The sequence below is a fragment of the Monomorium pharaonis genome, chromosome 10 (genome assembly GCF_013373865.1).
Source record: "Monomorium pharaonis isolate MP-MQ-018 chromosome 10, ASM1337386v2, whole genome shotgun sequence".
In the NCBI taxonomy this organism is placed as follows: domain Eukaryota; kingdom Metazoa; phylum Arthropoda; class Insecta; order Hymenoptera; family Formicidae; genus Monomorium; species Monomorium pharaonis.
Window position 1 is genome coordinate 5,663,406 of NC_050476.1, and position 19,827 is coordinate 5,683,232.

General features: G+C 37.8%; 1 protein-coding gene across 1 annotated transcript; it reads right to left on the reverse strand.

Annotated features, from left to right (window-relative positions):
- Positions 1-12,141: 12,141 nt before the first annotated feature.
- On the reverse strand, positions 12,142-19,156 carry LOC105838546. Its single transcript, XM_036293173.1, is given in 5 exon segments — positions 12,142-14,570; positions 15,234-15,497; positions 15,499-15,949; positions 16,608-17,164; positions 17,287-19,156. Coding segments are annotated over 5 exon segments (3,756 nt in total). The 5' UTR covers positions 19,135-19,156; the 3' UTR covers positions 12,142-13,934.
- Positions 19,157-19,827: the final 671 nt, after the last annotated feature.

Sequence of the window (19,827 nt, forward strand, 5' to 3'; positions counted from 1 at the left end):
AAAAGCTCGAGAACGGAAGTTCGATAGAAGTCAGAACTTTCTTATCGAGATAAAATTTATTCAATCTCGAGAGCACTCGAGGAGTTATCGATCCGTCGCATTCATCGGGTAGCAATTGTTTATTTTGCTAGCTGGGAAGAAGTGGTGGTTGGAGCAAGATCTCGAAAGTTAACCAGCTGCTTTAGTTGATGGATAAAATTTTCCATAAAATTTCAATAGCCTGTAGAAAAGTTCGTTCTTAACTATATGAAATAATCAATTGAATATAAAACTTGCATTTGGGCTTATCAAACTGTCGCCTGCTTTTAATGATGACTACTTTCTTTGTATTTCTATAAATTAAGAAAAAACCGACCCAAGACTTTTACTGTCTAGAAGATTTTTATATGTATAAATTGAAATGGAAAAGATCAATTAATAAAAAAGATATAGAGACAAGTTAGAATGAGTACTTCGGGAGAAATTTGGTAAATTAATGTAAAACATTTTAATTATTTGTAAGTAAAGTGTCTCTCGCGATTTTACATTAGAAGATCTTGTACGTGATATTATTTTAATTATTTATGGAATGTTATGAATATAATTGAAGCTGCAGAGAACTTTAACAATTTTCACAAACCCATTGCAGCGTAGGATGCGTTTATCTCATTACTTAATTGCTTCTATGGAAGTTTCCGCGCATGTTACGTTGTAACAGCGACTGCTTGAGATTGCTTACATTCTGAGGCGACTTTACTTCGCGTAATGTTCACTTCGGATTCAGTACCTTTCCAGCCAATCCGACCTCAACCCTGCTTCAATAACGCAGAATTTAAAACTCTGGAATCGACTCAAACAGTAAATTTATCGATGCAGTTGCGCGTTTTAGTTCGATTCACACGATTAAGTTCTTTTGGATCTTCAATATATTCGATACGACGTAAGCGAACAGGTATTCGTCACTTTTCTCGTGCTTGTTATAAAATACATATATATTGTGCTACATATTTTTACATAATTTAACAATTGTGGAGAAAATAGTTGAAATGACAAGGAAGATAATAATAGAAATAATAGAAATATTGATTTAAGGGATATATTTATAAAAATATTGGAATATTTAAAAATATCTTGTGTAATGAATATAAAAAGATCTAAAAACGCTTTTACATTTATATTTACTTGAAATAAAATATTTATTTTAATTTGGATATACTATGGATAAATAAAGTTTCCTCTATTGTTTATTTAATATTTCCTATTTTTAAAAAAGTAAAATAGAAAATGGGATAAATAAGAAATAAATTTTTTTAAGTAAATGTATATGTAGATATTAAGATACTACTTATTTATTTTAAATAATATTAAAATATAATAGTAATAGTTTTTTATAAATACATCCTATAATTAAATATTTTTGAATCTATATAACTCAATTAATCCTTAACATTACATTATTATTATCTAAACTATTTTTAAAGTATAGATCACGACTCACTAGTCGTGGCTAAACCGCAAGACGATTTCTGATAGGTTGCAAAAAATGTTTCAGCGATGACAGGAATTAAAATCAAAGTTTATAATAAATTACAATTATTAAATTCATGAAGTATAAAAATAATTGCACTGCGGTGACATTAAAGTTGTTATCAAGAATAGAAAGTAATAAGCACATTTTTACTCCGTCATAAAATATATATTTTGAGAAGAAAATTTATAAAAATATATTTATTTAAAAAAAAAATCTAAACTAAGAGAACAAAGTAAAGGTATAAATGAAGAGGTATAAATAATTTATTCTCATCTTCCAGAGCCCTTTCTCTTCTTTTTAGGTCGGTCGCGGATACTTAAGTTGTAAAAAATGAGTCTACATAGAGAAACTCTGGTTTAAACTAATTATGCATTAGTTTATTACCTGCTTTTGCCCTGTTAGTCAAGAATTATAAATGCATGTTTATTCGTTTCCGCGAAATAAATATATAGCCAGCTAATAATAATTAGGCAATAGTTAATTAAACGCAACAAGTTGTGACAAGTTTATCTTATTTTGATATTTCGTATCTGTAAAATTTCGTATCTGCGCTGTAATACGGCATGGTAATACGACAAAGGTGTTCGTTCACAAGGAACACTATTTTCAATCATTGTCCGAGCGGCGAAACGCGAGCGCGGGTGTACCGAGTGAAATTGGCAGCGCGTCACATGCGAGCGCTACTTCGCGCGGTAGCCAGTCGCCATTTTTCGCCGACGGATCTCCAGTGTGCGAAGCCGAACCGCAGTCGCTCCGCGCGTTCTCGCGATTTCAATCGTACAAAGTGACTCGCCAGGAGAAAAACCAGCGTCGGGGGATGCCGATTGCAACTGCAACGCGGAACAGCGGATGATCGTAAGTGGGCGCATCTCTCTTTTCGGCAATTGCCGCGATATTCTCGAACAGCGCGACGCAAGGTAGTCCGAGCTGCACCGGTAGCGTACGTACATACAATACGATCTAGGCATGTGATGTATACATTTCACTTTCGAAATCTATCATTTTAAATTGCCGTCTAATAACCAACTTTCGTTATAACTATCTAGATATGAGGTTAAAATGAAGATAATATGGGAAACATTATTTTCAAGTATTCTTAAGAATACTAAAAGAATACTAAAACAAAAAGTTGGAATACGATATTAAGGTGGAAGAAGGCGCGAGAACAGCCGCGGAACGCGTTCATTATGTGAGCCGGGTTAAAAACGGCAGAATGAAATTTCTACATTACTTCACACCGTAACTTTTTATCGGAGAGTTTAAAGCTCGTTCCTCCCGGCAAACCATAGAGCTTTGCCAATTCCTTCCTCGATATGAATCAGGAGCGCGCGGGGGTGCGAGGGAGAACGGCGTTGAACGGCTTTCGTCGGCATTCAAATCGTAATTTATTAATCATCGATCTTTCAACATTTTAAGCGCGAATAACCGAGTGACTTAGTGTATGACTCTGAAATACTTTCAGTTTTACGGGGGGATGCGGACGCGACGTCCCTCGCGCCCGCGTTTCCCGTGTTTCTCGATGACGCGAGATTTAAAAACCCGTGTTCGACTCACCGGAAATTTATAGGCGCCAAGCTCACCCCACAAAGAGCGATCTTGTCGCCGGGGTGCCTCGCTAGAAATCCCAACCTGCTCCCTCATCCTTTATTCACCTGCGGTCGAGCGTACTCTTTCTCAAGGGTTGAAGCGCGTTATAGCCACGAGGGGGTAGTTCCCCGGAATATCGCACGAACGACCGCGGCACCTAGAAAAACGGGGGAAGGGGGGGAGGGGAGCGGGCACGCTTATTACGTGCGCTGGAAGCAAATGAGAAGCTATCGCTGCACCTCCAAATCGGATTCTCATTAAAGTCCTGGTTTCAGCGGAAATCGCGTTTTATTGGATCTTTGATTGACGAGATTACCGCTGAAACGCAAGCGCCGATACCAAGCGCGGTCTAATCGCTCGATCACAACGAACCTTTCTACCGACGTACCTTTATCCTGCGCTCAAATAGCCTCCTTTTCTTTTTATTAAATTAAAGCAGTTTCCGATCGATACAACTTTGCTAACATTTTGAGAACATGCACACAAATTGTTCAATAAAAATATATTTTATATATATATATATATATATATATATATACAGGGAGTCCCAGAGCATACTGGTCACTGTTCATAAAAAGGTAGATGGGATCGAGATGAACATAAAAGTTCAATATTGTTGTGGGTTTGGTCTGCTAATAATCGAGATATAAATTTTTTAAATTATGCGAATGAGAGCGCGCCTTGCGCGTCGAAAGAAGGGCTCGAGCCGCACGAGCCATAGCACGGCCTACTGTTTCAAGCATTGGCTGCCGGCGGCGGCGGGGGAAAGAAGGAGAAGCGTGGCGTCGTCGCCGTTCCCACGTCTCGCCGCACCGCGCCTAAGCTCGCGTCGATGGCTGCTACGCACACTCGCGATTACATAACGAGATTATGAATTATTAATAAAAATAGGACAAATTTAAATCGTAATAAACTTTTGTAAATAAGAAAGTCGAAAGAGAGAAAGCGATGGAAACGTATGGAACCTGCAAATAATATAATATTTGCCACATCAAATTCTCTCATCGTTTTTTATGGAATATTAAATTAACGAAGATTTATCACGATTGAATCTTTATACATTCTCCTTTCGTAACCATCTTATTAGAAAATTACGAAATGCACGAAATACTATCCTTAATATGCACTCTTTGTAAAATAACACGATAGAAAAATATTCACGTTTGATCTAACGACTTCAGGATAAATTATTCGATGCAACTTCTACGGTAATTATAAGTAATTAGAGATTAATGTTATGTCAAGTATCGTTAGTATGGTTAACTAGAAATGATTTTCTCTTGTATATGATAGAGAACTTCGAATTTCTTCTATCGTTAATACATTAAAAGTCACTGAAAATCTATCGTAATTAATAATGCAATTAAAGGTAGAAGAAACTCTGAATTCTTTTATTCATTATTGAATTTTTTATTTACTCTTGATTCGTATGTAAAATTGAACTTTGTACTTTTATACTTTGTAATTTAGCAGGAATATCTTTCCCTTTAAAGTATTTACAGAAACACGATAAACGTCATTTTCAACAACAGTTCCAATCAATATTATTAGAGTTTCATTAAATGTCATAAAATTTTTTTAACAAGATTGCTATTTTTTAACATTTTTAACATTAAACACGATACGACACTCAGAAAGAAAGTATCGTGCTGATTATTTATCGCAGTTTTAGTGATAATTTTTGATAATTTTTTTTTCGATCGTGTGTAACACTAAAAATATAAAGAAATGATAATTGTTAAAATTTTATTCAAATTACACATAATGAAAGTAGAATAGTACAAACTAAAGATGTTGTTAAACGTGGTAATATTTATTGTATTTGTGTACTACGTAGTGTTTGAGAGGGAAAGAGGGGGAGAGAGAGAGATAGAGAGAGAGAGAGGGGGAGAGAGAGGTGTCATATTAAAATGCGCGAAATACTTATCCATAGTATGTTACACTCTTTGTAATAACACAGAAAAATATTCCCTCTTGATGTAACGATTTTACGATAGCTTAGGCGCGATGCTATGATAATTATGCTTAAAAATTAATGTTCAATATCATGTATTGTTAACACAACGAAGGATTTTCTTTTATAACCATAGAAAACTTACAGTTTCTTCTATCTTTAATTGCATTATTAATTACGACAGATTTTCAGTGACTTATAATGTATTAACGATAGAAGAAATTCGAAGTTCTCTATCACATACAAGAGAAAATCATTTCTAGTTAACCATACTAACGATACTTGACATAACATTGATCTCTAATTACCTATAATCACCGTAGAAGTTGCATCGAATAATTTATCCTGAAGTCGTTAGATCAAACGTGAATATTTTTCTATCGTGTTATTTTACAAAGAGTGCATATTAAGGATAGTATTTCGTGCATTTCGTAATTTTCTAATAAGATGGTTACAAAAGGAGAATGTATAAAGAATCAATCGTGATAAATCTTCGTTAATTTAATATTCTATAAAAAACGAGAGAATTTGATGCGGCAAATATTATATTATTTGCAGGTTCCATACGTTTCCATCGCTTTCTCTCTTTCGACTTTCTTATTTACAAAAGTTTATTACGATTTAAATTTGTCCTATTTTTATTAATAATTTATAATCTCGTCATGTAATCGCGAGTGTGCGTAGCAGCCATCGACGCGAGCTTAGGCGCGGTGCGGCGAGACGTGGGAACGGCGACGACGCCACGCTTCTCCTTCTTTCCCCCGCCGCCGCCGGCAGCCAATGCTTGAAACAGTAGGCCGTGCTATGGCTCGAGCGGCTCGAGCCCTTCCTTCGGCGCGCAAGGCGCGCTCTCATTCGCATAATTTAAAAAATTTATATCTCTATTATTAGCAGACCAAACCCACAACAATATTGAACTTTTATGTTCATCTCGATCCCATCTACCTTTTTATGAACAGTGACCAGTATGCTCTGGGACTCCCTGTATATATATATATATACATTATATATTTATATTATATGTTTTTATTTTATATGAATTTTATATCAAATTTATTTCAAATTTCTATTAAAATTTTATCAATTTTCCCGCAGTTTATCATTTCTAAAAGTTTTGACATTTGATTTATGAAACACAATGCAATTCGATACAATATTACCGTCGGTATCAGCCATTGCTGTTCAGTTGAGTAGGTAATCACCTTCCATCGCCAAGCAACGAGTAAATTACTTCCTCGCCGCAATGCGCCATTATTTTGCTGGGATAGTAAAAATTAATCGGCTTAGGCATCGAGTTGCGCCGCGAAAAACGAGCAATGGACGAGGCACTTGTCTTCATAAGCAAATTAACTCTCTAACTACTTTACTTGAATTAACTCCAAATACTTCCATTTATTACGCACCAAAACTGTACTGGAGTATGCTTCAGTCTCGTAAACTTGGCTGCTTCAAACTTGTTATGTTGGAACAGGAATTTTGAAGATTGAAATAGTCCGCTTTAACACACAAGGAGTTATCGGAAATGTCTTATTTCGTCGATTTTTATTGTGCGGTGAATTCGTGCTTCGGCTGTCGGATTTTGAAGGTGGAAAACAAAATTTGTAAAATCAGTTTACACACTAATTATATCGCGCTTAATGATAATTTAAAAAGTAAAGGCAAAATGCTGATTAATAAATTAATTTACAAACAGTTTTCATATGCTGTCACATAGAACTTGATAAACTTTGAAATATAATTTTGCGCAAATTTTACAATGTCCAGATGATTAATTTAACATTTTTTGCAAATCAATTTTTTACGATATTCTGAGATGCTTATTAGCAGTATTATTAAATTGCTTGGTAAAATAATTTTACTATTAAAATATTCAACTGGACACAAATCTGAAGTTAATTTTGTAAGGCAATCAAATTAAGATGCTCAAACTGATTACTAGAATGTTAAAATTTGTTGCTGTATTGTTTATTATGCTTAAATGATGTCGTTTATAATTATTTTAATTGTCGAATAAAACTATTTTCAGATCTATATCTATAGTTAAATTTTTAAATACTTTAACAAAATCGTACTTTTCGTATAATATAATATTATATATGTTCCAGCTTCAGTTTATGAATGTATTTCAAAATTGACGGATATTCAGCGTGTAGTTAGCATGAAGTGGAAACTCTAAAATTTACTCAAAATTATTAAGCACCAAGATCCGCTTTGACTGAAAATGGTCCTCTTATATTTGACATTTTCATATATTGGTCCATTTTCGCTTACTATTATTATTAAAATCGGCTTGTATAAATCAGCTCGTGTCGATTATAATGCTTAATGATAATCCATAATGAGGGCAAAATGCTGACTAATAGATGACACAGTGACCGTTATATAAAAATGACTATCGGCAAGATTAATTTCAGTCTGTCAGTTTAAAATATATATTTAGAACCAGTAAATGCGCCAGATTAAATTATGACGGGCTTTATTGATATCGCCCAATATTTCCTAACAATAAACGTAAAGCTGATAAATTGCGCTTTAAATAATATCGAGTGTTGGGTGAAACAATGAAAATTCGCAAATGAATGTTTTATAGGTTATACGCAAATTTAATGTCGTATCACGCACAGTCTCACTAAATAATACAGCTAACAACAACATGAAACGATATTGATCAAATCTAAATAATATGCATACAAATGTGCCGAATATTCGTATGCGTGAATGACTCGAAACAATTTTACGTATAGAATATATAGGAACGCGGATAAATTTATTCGCCGACGGTTATACTTCCCTCACTCACGTCGTCTGTAAAGCTAACGCGTTGATAATGCACGCACGTTAATTAACTTCTGTACTATGGCCCTGCCCCCTCCCTTTCTATTTCCATATATTTTTCGCCAATTAATTTTATTCAGACACAAAAGTTTTCGATACACTTATAAATTCCATTCATACAGAATATCACGCGATATAATACACACAAAATTACCATGGAAACGTAAAAGTATTTAATTTATTCAGTATCCGATAAAGCAAAGCCAAAGGTGAAACACTTCACGCTTACTCGACACAAATGCATCTGTAAGGGAAATAAAAACGCCCGTACGCCGACCGTACTTAGCTGTGCTGGAGGCATCGATCAGACCGATTCGCAATCCGATAGCTCGTAAAGCGTATAGAGTTCATATATTTTGTTGTCTTGGCAAGGGGGAGAAAGAGAGAGTGAGAAAGAAGAGAGGGGAGGGGAAGAGAAAGGTGCCAAGGCAAAGGGAGAGCGCTTTTCGTGTTACGACATCCAGCTGCAGTTTGAGAAAAATGACCCGTCTCGTAGTTTCTCCCTCTCGTAACGAAAAATCCCGTTCCCGGCGATATATCAGATCGCGTCGCGTCTAAAACCGATGGTGCAACTTTTGTCCAATAACGCGATACGTAAACGTCCGTATACACGGCACAGCGAAGCCCATCCAGAGAGAGAGAGAGAGAGCAGATAGATATATTTGTGCGAGTACCGAGGGGAAACTCAGCCCCGCTCTATCCTTTCGGCTCTCCGATCTCTACGCTAGAACAGTCGGCAGCAGACATTATTCTTTCGCGAATTGCCGATGCGTTTCAAAAGTGGGCTCTTTGTCGTAACCAGAAGCGCCGCGAGCGCATCGCGAGAGACTTCGCGGGTGCAAAACATCGTATAAAATCGAAATAGAGGAAAAGCGAGCAGGACCACGAGCTTTCGGCTCGTCGTCCGGTCAATTCTGCATCGACGAACGGAAAACCACCGTATATGCGCGCGCGCGTATGTATTTTTTGTCAGGGGCACATCGAGAGAGCCAAATTGAGATTTTTTTTTAGTAGCTCAAATGGTTTCGAATACGTGAAGGAATTAATAGGGAACTTTTTTAGCGTTGCACGTCGCGTCGATATAATGACGAAATAAAAATAGCAAGTGCATCGGAATTTTACCGTTCTCTTTGCTATTTACGTATCACGCGCCATTCCACGTTTCGACAGTTCGACTCGTATCTTTTGATTAACTATCTCCATCGTAAAAATTTTAATCGTCCAATATATTTCTGTGCATGAATTTTTGTCGGTTTAAAAAGATTCTTCCGTATTTTATATTTACAATATAAGAATTTGATGTAATTTTAAGAAAAGTTTATGATTTGTATATAGGCACATAGGCTGATTTTGTTTTAAATTTTGTATAATTTCTTTTAAACTTAAAATAAAACTTTTTCTCATTGAACAAATAGCATTGAGTCTTATGAAAAAAAAAAAAAAGATTTGAATTAATTTATTACAAAGGAAGAATTTTGAAAACTTATGTACATAAGAAAGATTCGAGTTTGAAAACATTTTGGAATTATAAAATATAATTTTATTATATTATTTTTCTATAAAATAATGAAATGTTTATGAATTATATAATTCTTTTTAAATATCATGACATACTAGTAAATAGTATGCATTGATGCTTGCCATGGCATTTGAATTATTATTATTACAAATAATTATTTTTCATTTTTTTCCACAACAATATTTATCAATATTATTAAGAAAATATTTTTAATAAATAATTATTGTTTTTATTGCTTAAATTTTTGTATTATTTATTACTTTGAAGATAGCAGTATCAGAAGCTTCTTTGTCAAAAAATATATATGAATGAAAACTAATGTGAGTTCTCCACTTCTTTAAGCTGGGAAATCTCCTTAAAGATAACGTAAGAAGCAAAGATAATACTGCGAATTTGACGATAACTTATAACATACGCGACGTTTACGTGTGCGAAACGTCACTGTGCTGAATGGAAAGGCCGACCCTGCGGGATCAGTACATGCGAGGAAAAACCTATAATATAGCGCACACATCAAGCCTTTTTTCCTTTTTTTTCCCTATTGCGTCGCGTATAACGTTCGGAAGGGAAAATGATATAGGTTAAAAGTACGTGAGCGAAATATTTTACGCGCGTCCCCACGGCCAGTCGGAAATACGAGAGTATCGTCGTGAGTTCCTATTCTCGAACGAAAACCGACGGACTCCCCGGCAAAGGAAAAAGATTGACCCCTGCGAGCTATATCGCGTTTTTACAAAGAATTCTCCGGTAGATATATGGCCGGTATTAGAAGCCGCATGCGTGTTACACGAAAAGATATAGGATTGCGTTTGGTGCCCGCTGGATAACACAACTAAGAAGACGGCGCGCGGAATTGCATTGGAAGGCAATACAAATTGCAGATTGATATATCGAGCTATCGTCGCGTGTAATTAGATTGAGCTCGTCCCTTTCTTTTCGAACAAAAATTTGTTCCGCGAATTTCATCGACTCCTCCAGCTGTTACTTGAATTATAGTGCAATCAAATACCTGTACGGCTCAGGTAGAATACAAAATTGTAAAATAATCAAGATAATATCAAGAAGTTATTTTAAGAAAAATTGTGATCTCATTTGATACATTTTTCATTTTGAGATAAATTCTTAATATAAAGTTGCTAATATAATGGATAGGCCTTTTGAAGTGACATTCTTTTATTTATTGGAAAATAAACATTGCACTATTAATATTGATAAAAACCTGAATATATTTGCAACTTATTTTTATATAAAGTTTACTAAAAACAAAATTTTTTAAGCAAAAATTAGATTTGCACGATTTTTATTTACAAATTGCATAGTAAATTAAATAATAATTAATATGTTATCAATAATATTAAATCATTTTATATATTTGTAATATCCTGTAAAACTCTTATTTATATTTTTCTCCTTTTTATTTTTCTTATAATGCGGTTGTAAACATAAAAACTAAATGCAGCTTGGCATTTATCCATACGACAAACTATAAAAATAGTATAGGATAAAATAAAAGGCACAGCATTAGAAGAGTCATTTATTATAACTTACTTTCTAAATTTCGTAGAGTGAAAAATCACTCAAAAATTATGTAAGCTCAATTTTCACTTTTTTATATTGATTTTATTTTATAAGACTTAAAAAATAATCCATAATCTTTATACATTGTCACGCTATATATTGCAAAACAACATAAAGTATAAATTAACAAAAATGTTTTACATTGTGACGTAAAAAGCTTCTAGAAATCTTCGTATACATTAACTTGTAAGAATACTGTACAAATGACTCATTTAAAAAATGTAGAAAAATCACTGCTTACTATGTCGGTTTCAGATTTATTTTCAAATATTCATTTTTGCTTAGCTTATGAAAAACTCAACTATTACAAAAATTAAAACAAAAATTGCTATATTAAGTGTTAAAAAACATCTTTTATAGTTTGTATTTATTTATGTTTCCAAAGTTTGATTTTCATTATTGTTTAAAAAGTACAATCAATAACATAATAGAAAACGATATGTATAAGCGAGCTTTTTCTAGTAATGATTTTACAGTGACCTTTTAAATTATTACAAAATTATCATAAAAAATGTATTGAGAAATTATAGTAATTTTTCTTAAAACGTCTTCTACTTGTCATCTTGATATCATTTTGCTTTTATGAATTTGTGTTTTGAGTGATGCGATGCCAGATAATTGCGCGTGAAATCGCACGACTATCGAGAAATCCAAAATAAAGATGCAGCGGCTGGGCGTGCATCTTTTCGGAGAAGCGATTGTGACAAAATGCGTGCCATACTTTTACGGCTGTTCGTAATGTGCGAGGCATATGGCACTGCGGCGGCTGTCGCCCCTTTACAACACTGGCTCCCACTTCACCCTTCGGTATTCAGACCACGCGCGCCAAAATCACCAGGTGGTAAAAACTCGAATGAAGGACGAGTGCAACGAGCGACTCTCGAAAACGTTGCGTTACTTACGAATCTTTTCCGTTGTTGTAAAAGAAGAAAAGAAACAAGAAGATTCTATCTCCAAGAGAAAAATAAAAGGGAATAAGGATTTTCGTGTAGTTTTATCCGCGAGGAAAAATCAATAGCAGAAAATAAATACAAATTGTTGTAAAATACGCGCGCGTGTGCGTGTGTGTGTGTGTGTGTGTGTGTGTGTGTGTGTGTGTGTGTGTGTGTGTGTGTGTGTTAAAGAAACAAATATTTTTGCAAACGCGAAACAGCTAAATTTAATTAAAAAGAAACTTTATTCCATATTACATTCAATGGAAAGATCGACAACTTTCCTCATTTCTATCGATAAGTCCTTCTTTTTTTCGTGAGTGACTTTTCTTCGATACTTCTTCGTCGACAGGATTTTTCATTAAGAAATAACACGAGTCGTCAATATTTCCAAAATACGGTACAATAATTCGCTTCCTCATGCACTGTTTATACCACTCATATGCCTCCTTCATCGAGCCTCTTTGTCGAAGTAACTCCGCAAGACGGCTCGACTGCCGAGAAGCTTTCGTGCTCACTTTAATGAGCTTACCCCGAAGGCTTCTGACGTACGTCTCGACGTCGATGTTTCCCTTAACGCCTAGAGCCAGTTCTCGTAGGCCGTCCTCCGAACTCCTGTAATCATTTTCAACTTCGCAGGGCCGACTACTTCCAGTCGCGTAAAATAGCCGACATTTGTCACTATCACGTAACACCTGGGAAGAAAGAAAAATCCCGGGAGAAATGTCATCGGAGAATACTGGCAGTCTCTCGTAATATCCCGTAATATTATACGGAAATCAATTATCGGAGTTACAAGAAAATATAGTAAATTTGTTTAACACTCTGAAACTTCTATATTTATTGCATAGTAAATAAACGTATATGTACGCGGGGAAGAGCGAGTGAGAACAGCTTCATTGAACTGGCGTTATTAAATTTTCTTTACTTACAGATAACCAATAGCGTCCCATAGCTCTCTGCATATCGATCAGGACGCTTCTGTCTGCCCCTTTAATGCCGAAGAAAACGCGCACTCGCAATAACTTTGGCAGCGGCTGCTCATTTCGCTTTGCTAAAACTTCGTTCCGAGTTCTTTCAGAAACTACTTTTTTGCCAAAGGGGAACAGCCAGTCGTACGCAAACGAATAAGTGCTTCGCGGTAATTCAATTCTATCGTAATCTGTCCGTTTGTCAGACATAACCTGCGCACAGTTTTGTTGTAAGATATTTACCAGCCCTTATTATCTCGGAGATGATATATGCAGTCATTTTTATGACTTATTACGAGAAAATCAGGAAAATTTCCTAACAAATTTGTGTGTATGTGTGTGTGCGTGCGTGCGTGCGCGCATATTACATATTATGTCTTGAAATCTTCCTGATTTGTTCGTAATACGATGAATCATAAAGATAACTTTAACATTAACTCTAAGATAATAAAGTGGATAAACATTTTATTGCTTTTACATCAATTATTACTAATTACTCTCATATATATAATTATTTTTTAAATATAAAATTGTGCAAAAGGTTACAAACTTGAACCGATTATATAATAATATTAATAATACGGGTCTGCATGATTTTGCAGTTTGGAAAACAAAAATAGGTTTTTGTAACTTTTGTACACTGAATCCGAATCCACATGTAAGAATGGTCTATCGCGTTAAGTTTATGAGAAAAATTTAGTTGAAGTTTCCCCAAAAACGCGTCTTGGAAAATTTTCAGAACTTTATAACCGATAAAACTTTAAAGCTGATGTTTTGCAGATTCCGAAAAAGAACTTAAATTAATACTTAAAAATTAATAAAGTTCTCTAACGTATAATTATGTTAAAGTGCAATATTTTTAAACATTAATTAAGCTTTTTTTAAAAACTCTTGTATTGAGTTGTTAGCTAGGAATATTCAAAGATATTTAAAGACATTTTTAGGGATTTTTCAACTACATTTTTCTTATAAATTCAACGCGATGGAATGTTTCTTTTTGCGGATTTGAATTCAGTTCGTAAGAAGTTATGAAAAACTACTTTTTTTTTTAACCATTAGAAAAAAATGAAATTTTGCAGACCCATGCAATTATGAAAGAACGTAATGTTATCGATTGTCTAACCCGATATTGACAGGATATTTCCTTTGATCTCAATTCCGGCTTCACTGGCACAAATGTAATCAAGCGATGAAGTTCTGGTCGACGTGAAATTGGATACTGGATCATACTCATACTCATCTCGTCGCCAAAGACGGCTGCCACCTCTTGCTCGCATCTAACAGATCGATGAAGGTACTCACAAGCTGTCAGATCGCGATTCATCGCGAAAATTCTGTATTGACTTCTCGCAGGAAACTTGAGCGTTTCGCAATATCGCTCGTGTTTGCAATGGATCTTTGGCTCCGAGTTAGCGTCTCCTTCTTCATAGCTTCTTCTTCTTTCTTCGCCGTGTTCGAGAACATCACCGTTGCACTTGCGCCCCTTTCGTATATGTTGGTCTTCGCGTCGATGATAGCGCGTGGTACCGTCACTTTCAACCTCGAGCACATTCCCAAGAATATCGGAAGTCGTGAGAATCGTTTGCGAACCAGCTCCATAGGATTCCGGAAACTTGTAAGTCGACATCGATCTTCCGCCGCAAGTAGCACAAGTCTTCCAGAATGCCACATCATCGTCGGAAACCTAATGACGCCAAGAAATTATTTTCAACATAAGGTTAATAAAATGTTCTCGTAAAGTTATTTCGAAATCGGCGTCATCTTTTGCATTCGACTGTACGTAAACATATATTGACATAATTTGTAACTGCTATAATTTGAAAATAATACTTTACGCAACAAATATTTCGTGATATGATTATAGTTATTTGTGTCTACTGTTTCCTCTTATGTAATACAAATGTGGGAATAACGAATATTTGATATTCAGTGTACATATAGAATTTAATTATTGGAACTATATACGTTACACAAAGAAACAATTATATAATTATACTTTCAGTTATATAATAGTTATACAAATATATCTTTGTTATCGTGGAAAAAGAGCGAAATCATTAAGTTGCAATAATTTTTGCATTATGTAAGAAGTGATATTGAAACTCATAGCTATCATATAATGAACACAATTGTGTAGAGCGAAACTTTTGCGATTTAAGAAATAATCTTGAGTCTTAATGCTGAAACATTTCAGAAAGAAAAAAATATATGAAGGGAAGACTCAACAATGATACCGCATAATTTTATATCTAACTAATAAATCAACGGAAAGCACGCTTTAGTGTTGCGCACCGATATTACATTTACATAACTGAGCACGCGTACCAGCACGCGCGACTTTGATTACCTTTAGATTAACTTCGTCCCCTATTGAAACTTCGTAATGACCTCTTCTCGATATGCTGATGTGGAGATTGTCGGGCATCGATAAAGTACAGCTAACTGCTGACTGATCGTAGGACACGGTGGCGTAGTCTTTGTGCTCCATGCGGAAAGTCAACAAGATCGAGACAAAACCGTCCGTAATCGATAGTATCCTCGACGTTTCCACTTGGCGCCTGACGTGCGGCACGGAGTCTTCACGCGAGAACTCATTATCGGAGAACGGCGCGAACTTGGCTCGATCGCCATAGTCTTTCGTTTCCGTGACTCCGAAGTATCGCCACAATTCGTTCTCCGTCCATTCGCAAATTACCGGCTGTTCCTCTATCATGTAACCGGTAATGATACTCGTGCCATCTGAAGGAGAAATACACGATGGCAAACAGGACCGATGATACATCATATATCGAGTATATTTCTTCTTGTGAGTGTATATGTATACCGGGAAAAGTAACGATCAGTTCTCCGTTTGAACGAAGCAACGTATCAGTACCGTCGGCACGATGTGTGAATACCTCGTTGACCTCGTAATCCGACGTCGTCCTAACGAGCAATCGATCGTGTTCACTTACGACGAGATCGTTCAGCATCTCGTAACATCTGCCGTCGTAATTCACCACCAAGTATCGTAACACTTCACCCGCGGCGAATGCCCCTCTTATCAATGAATCGTCTCCTTTGCTCTAAGATAAAGCGTTAAAGGTTACAAACATTTATGCGCCCACCGTATGATTTCATCCTGATCTACGTAGTAATAAGCTTTTGGTCCAAGGATATAAAAACATTTGATAAAATAAGACGACGAACGTTTTCAGCTTTCTTTAAATATGATTATTCTTTATTTTTGTTACATTTGTTTGAATAATGGATCAATTTTTTTTATATTACTAAAAATACGCCGAATGTTTTTAAAATAACACGGCAGAGGTTACTATTCTTCATTATTGATAAATGTTTTTCTATACAAATTGGACTTTAATCTTACAAATAACAGATAATTACTAAGAATTAATTGTAAGTTGGAGCTGCATGGGAAGAGAGATGGGTAACAAAGATCTCTGCAATGTTAAACTATTTTAAGGACAAATACTTGGAATATTTTTTTTTTGTAAAGGGTGTTTATATTAAAAAATGAAAATAATTATTTTATCATTTTATTTTATATATCCTTGGAAACTTTTTGGACCTTGCTATGCTTGAATCGTTAAATTTGAAGAAAGACTGTAGTTTGCACAACTTAAACCTATCTTTGAAATCTCAATTATCAGATCATTCAAGTTGTTTTCACGTCCCAATTAGGACGAAACTTAACAGTCACGAGTCCTCCCGCTGGCGCTACATGCTGTTTCGATGGTTGTACAGCCGCGATCGATTCGCCGTCGGAACGTGTCTCCGTAGAATCCACGACTTCGCCGCTATGCTCGGCCACCACCGATTGCCTTGAGTTGCCCTTTCTAAATTCTGCTGCAGAAGAATCCTCAATTTAACTGAAAAATTCTCGGTCTCCCCGCAGTTGACCCCGCGTTCTCGTATACTTTTTGGGGACGCCCCGTGGATGGATTCGTCGCGCGATTGCGGCTTGTCGAAGTCCATGCACGTCACGATAACGCCATTCGGGTGGAAGATGACGACAGTATTGTCGTCTAGATACTTTAGGACGGTCCCGTTTCTGAGAAAGTTCCGGCAGACTTCACGGGCCGCACCTGCGCGCCTGGGACGTTTCGAAACGTACGATTGCCGAATGCAAAATGGATTTTTGGTGCCGCTCCCGACGTTTGGTTCTATCAATAACCCCGAGGGGCATGAAGCACGAAAGTCGAAAGTCAAATTTCGCCAATGGGAATCGGATGAGTTTTCAACTGCGGAATATAGAGGGGGGGGGAAAAAAGAATCATTCTGCTAATACAGACATCTCTTTTTTTTTCCATCGTCGCGCGAGAGAAACTGTCCACATTTTATTGTCCGACTGTAACTGTTCACTTGATAAACGTTTAATGACCTTAGGAGGCCAGATATTAATTACCTAGTTCTCTCCCGTTTCGCTGGAAACCTAACACAATTCCCCTTTTCGTAGTTAAGTGAAATGTGTCTGCCGACTGACGGCGACCAACTTCGCCAGACAATCGTAAAGTGCAGCGCGGTAGAGTAACAGCGATGCGTAAATCGCGGCCGCGGTGAAGCCAGTCCTCGTGCACGACCCGCACCGATGTATCGCCGTCCAAAAGAAACTTCTCTTTATGATGAATCACTTGAACGCGAAGACCTCCGAGATCGTACCCAACGGAGTCGCCCATCTCGACCGATTGGGATAGAATTTTTTTCGCCGTTAAGAGGGACGTATCGACATCATCTATCTTTGCGTCCGATTTTTTCCCGGTCATCGACGTTTTTCCACTCATAACTCTTCCATCCGCCCGTTCGCCTCCGTTGTTCGCCATCGGCGCCTCGTTTCGTTTCTGCGCTGTCACTTTCTTTCCCTCGACGATCGTCGCCGCCTCCTCGAATTCCTCCCTCATTTCGAAAATTTTCTTTTGCCCGTTTTCGCGATCCGTACCTTTCCTAAGATGACGCGCTTTCAGAGAATCCGGAAGCACGAAGCACTCGTCGTCGAATATGATCGCGTCGTCTTCCACGTCGCCGGGTCTCTTCATAAATCTTCCCGTCAAGTCTGCCCCGCGCGATTGGCGCGTCTCCTGCTCCCGTTCCATCCGATTCACCTCCTCCGTCGCGATATATTCACAGAATTCGTGAAGTCCGATGGGCGTGCGTATACTCGACAGACAGCTCGCCACGGACACCTCACCCACCGCGTTGTCATCGCTGAAGTAAAGCAACATCGAGTCGGTCGGCTCGAAGTACTTAGTAGCGTAACGATCGAAAGTTTGAAAACATTCGTGGGCGACTTGAAGAAAAACCCGGGAGGAGAGCAACTCGACGTCCTCGTATTCTTCGAGACTCGATCTTTCGTAACTTCTCTTTGCGAAGACGTTGTCGCGTAAATATCCCGGAAGCAATGTCTCTCTGGCGTCTACTAACGCGAACAAAGGCGCGCATTCGGTAAATGCGACTGCCAAGTTACGATGATCAATCTCGCTGTCGCTCTTGGAACGACGTGAACCTGGTGACGCTGTGATTGGAGACGTAAAATTTGGAACGCTGCGCGCTCCCTTTGCCGCCGATCGCGCACGTTTTAATTCCGACGATTTATCTCCCGACGATTGTGCCCCCGCCTCGCGACTGCCCTCGGGAAAGATCAGCCGATCGAACGCCAAGAGGTGTAAGTAGTGTGCAACCTCCTCGCGACTGACCGTCTGCTCACGATTAAATGCACGCGCGATGTTGTCCATGTGGCAGAGATACACGTCGGATTTCTCGCTCGGCGGTGCCCGATGATCTCGCCAAACGTTAATTAATCTCGGATCCCGCAGGACTCGTAGTACCGCGTCTTCCAGGTGACGGGCGGGTCTGCCGTCGAGAAACTGACGGACGATCATGCCCAAAGTATCACCGTACGGTATAACTTCGAGCGCGGAAGGCCGCGACGACTGACTGGCATCGTATTCATCGGTAAGCTCGTACTCGAGATCAAGTAGTCTCAGCTTAGCCTGCATATCGAGTACGGGGCTCCGTTCGGCTGTCGTTGATGTACTCCCGTGCCCCGTATCGCCAGATCCCGTGTCGCGATCGACTGAGAAATGCTCGTCGGACGACGTAGTCGCGAGATTGTGTTCGACCTGCAGAAGTATCGCGCTCAATATCAACGGTACGTCGACGTATTCGTTAGGTATGTCACTTAGCGTATCTTCGTAAATCCTGGTATCTATCGCCTCGTCCCTTTCGTCGACGATCCCTTCCTCCAGCTTCATGCCGTTAAGATACTCCGCGTGTCGCCGGCAAAGATCGTACAAATGATGCAGAGCGAGAAGTATCCCGTCGTATACGTCTCGCTTCAGAGATTCCCTCTCGGCAACGTCGATCGTTTCCAAGAAGACCGGCGGATGAATAGGAAGGATAATTACGTTAGAATACGTCGGGTGAGCCGGCAGATCGGCGAACCGTTCGCGCGTGATTCTCCAAAATTCGCGCAGCACGGTCTCGCTGGCACGACGGTCTTTAAAGAAGTGCGTCTCATCTCGGATTGTCGTATCCTGCCCCTCCGTTTCGCAGCGTTGTACAACGTATTGCTCGCCGGGAAGCTTAATCTTGAATATACAGGTCAAAGGAACTCCGACGCTTAACAATTCCGCTGGTAAATCGGGATTGTGAAACCCGCTAAGTACAATGTAGAGTTTCGGTCCATCAAAAGCTACGTTAGCCACATGTAAATGTATATTCACTTTGCCGTTGAACGTGGCTTCAGTCTCGCTACTGTGGGTTCTTCGAGGTTCGGTGGTGCTTCGCGAAGAAGCTGAGTAATGAAATTATTATCATTATGTAAGCTGCAGAGAGAACGCGAGCGCGAATTATAAAAAGATGATAATCAATACATTTCGCTAATTGCGACTTATAAGAAACTGAGAAACAATAGGAAGTATTTATTGCGCAGCTACGTTATGTTG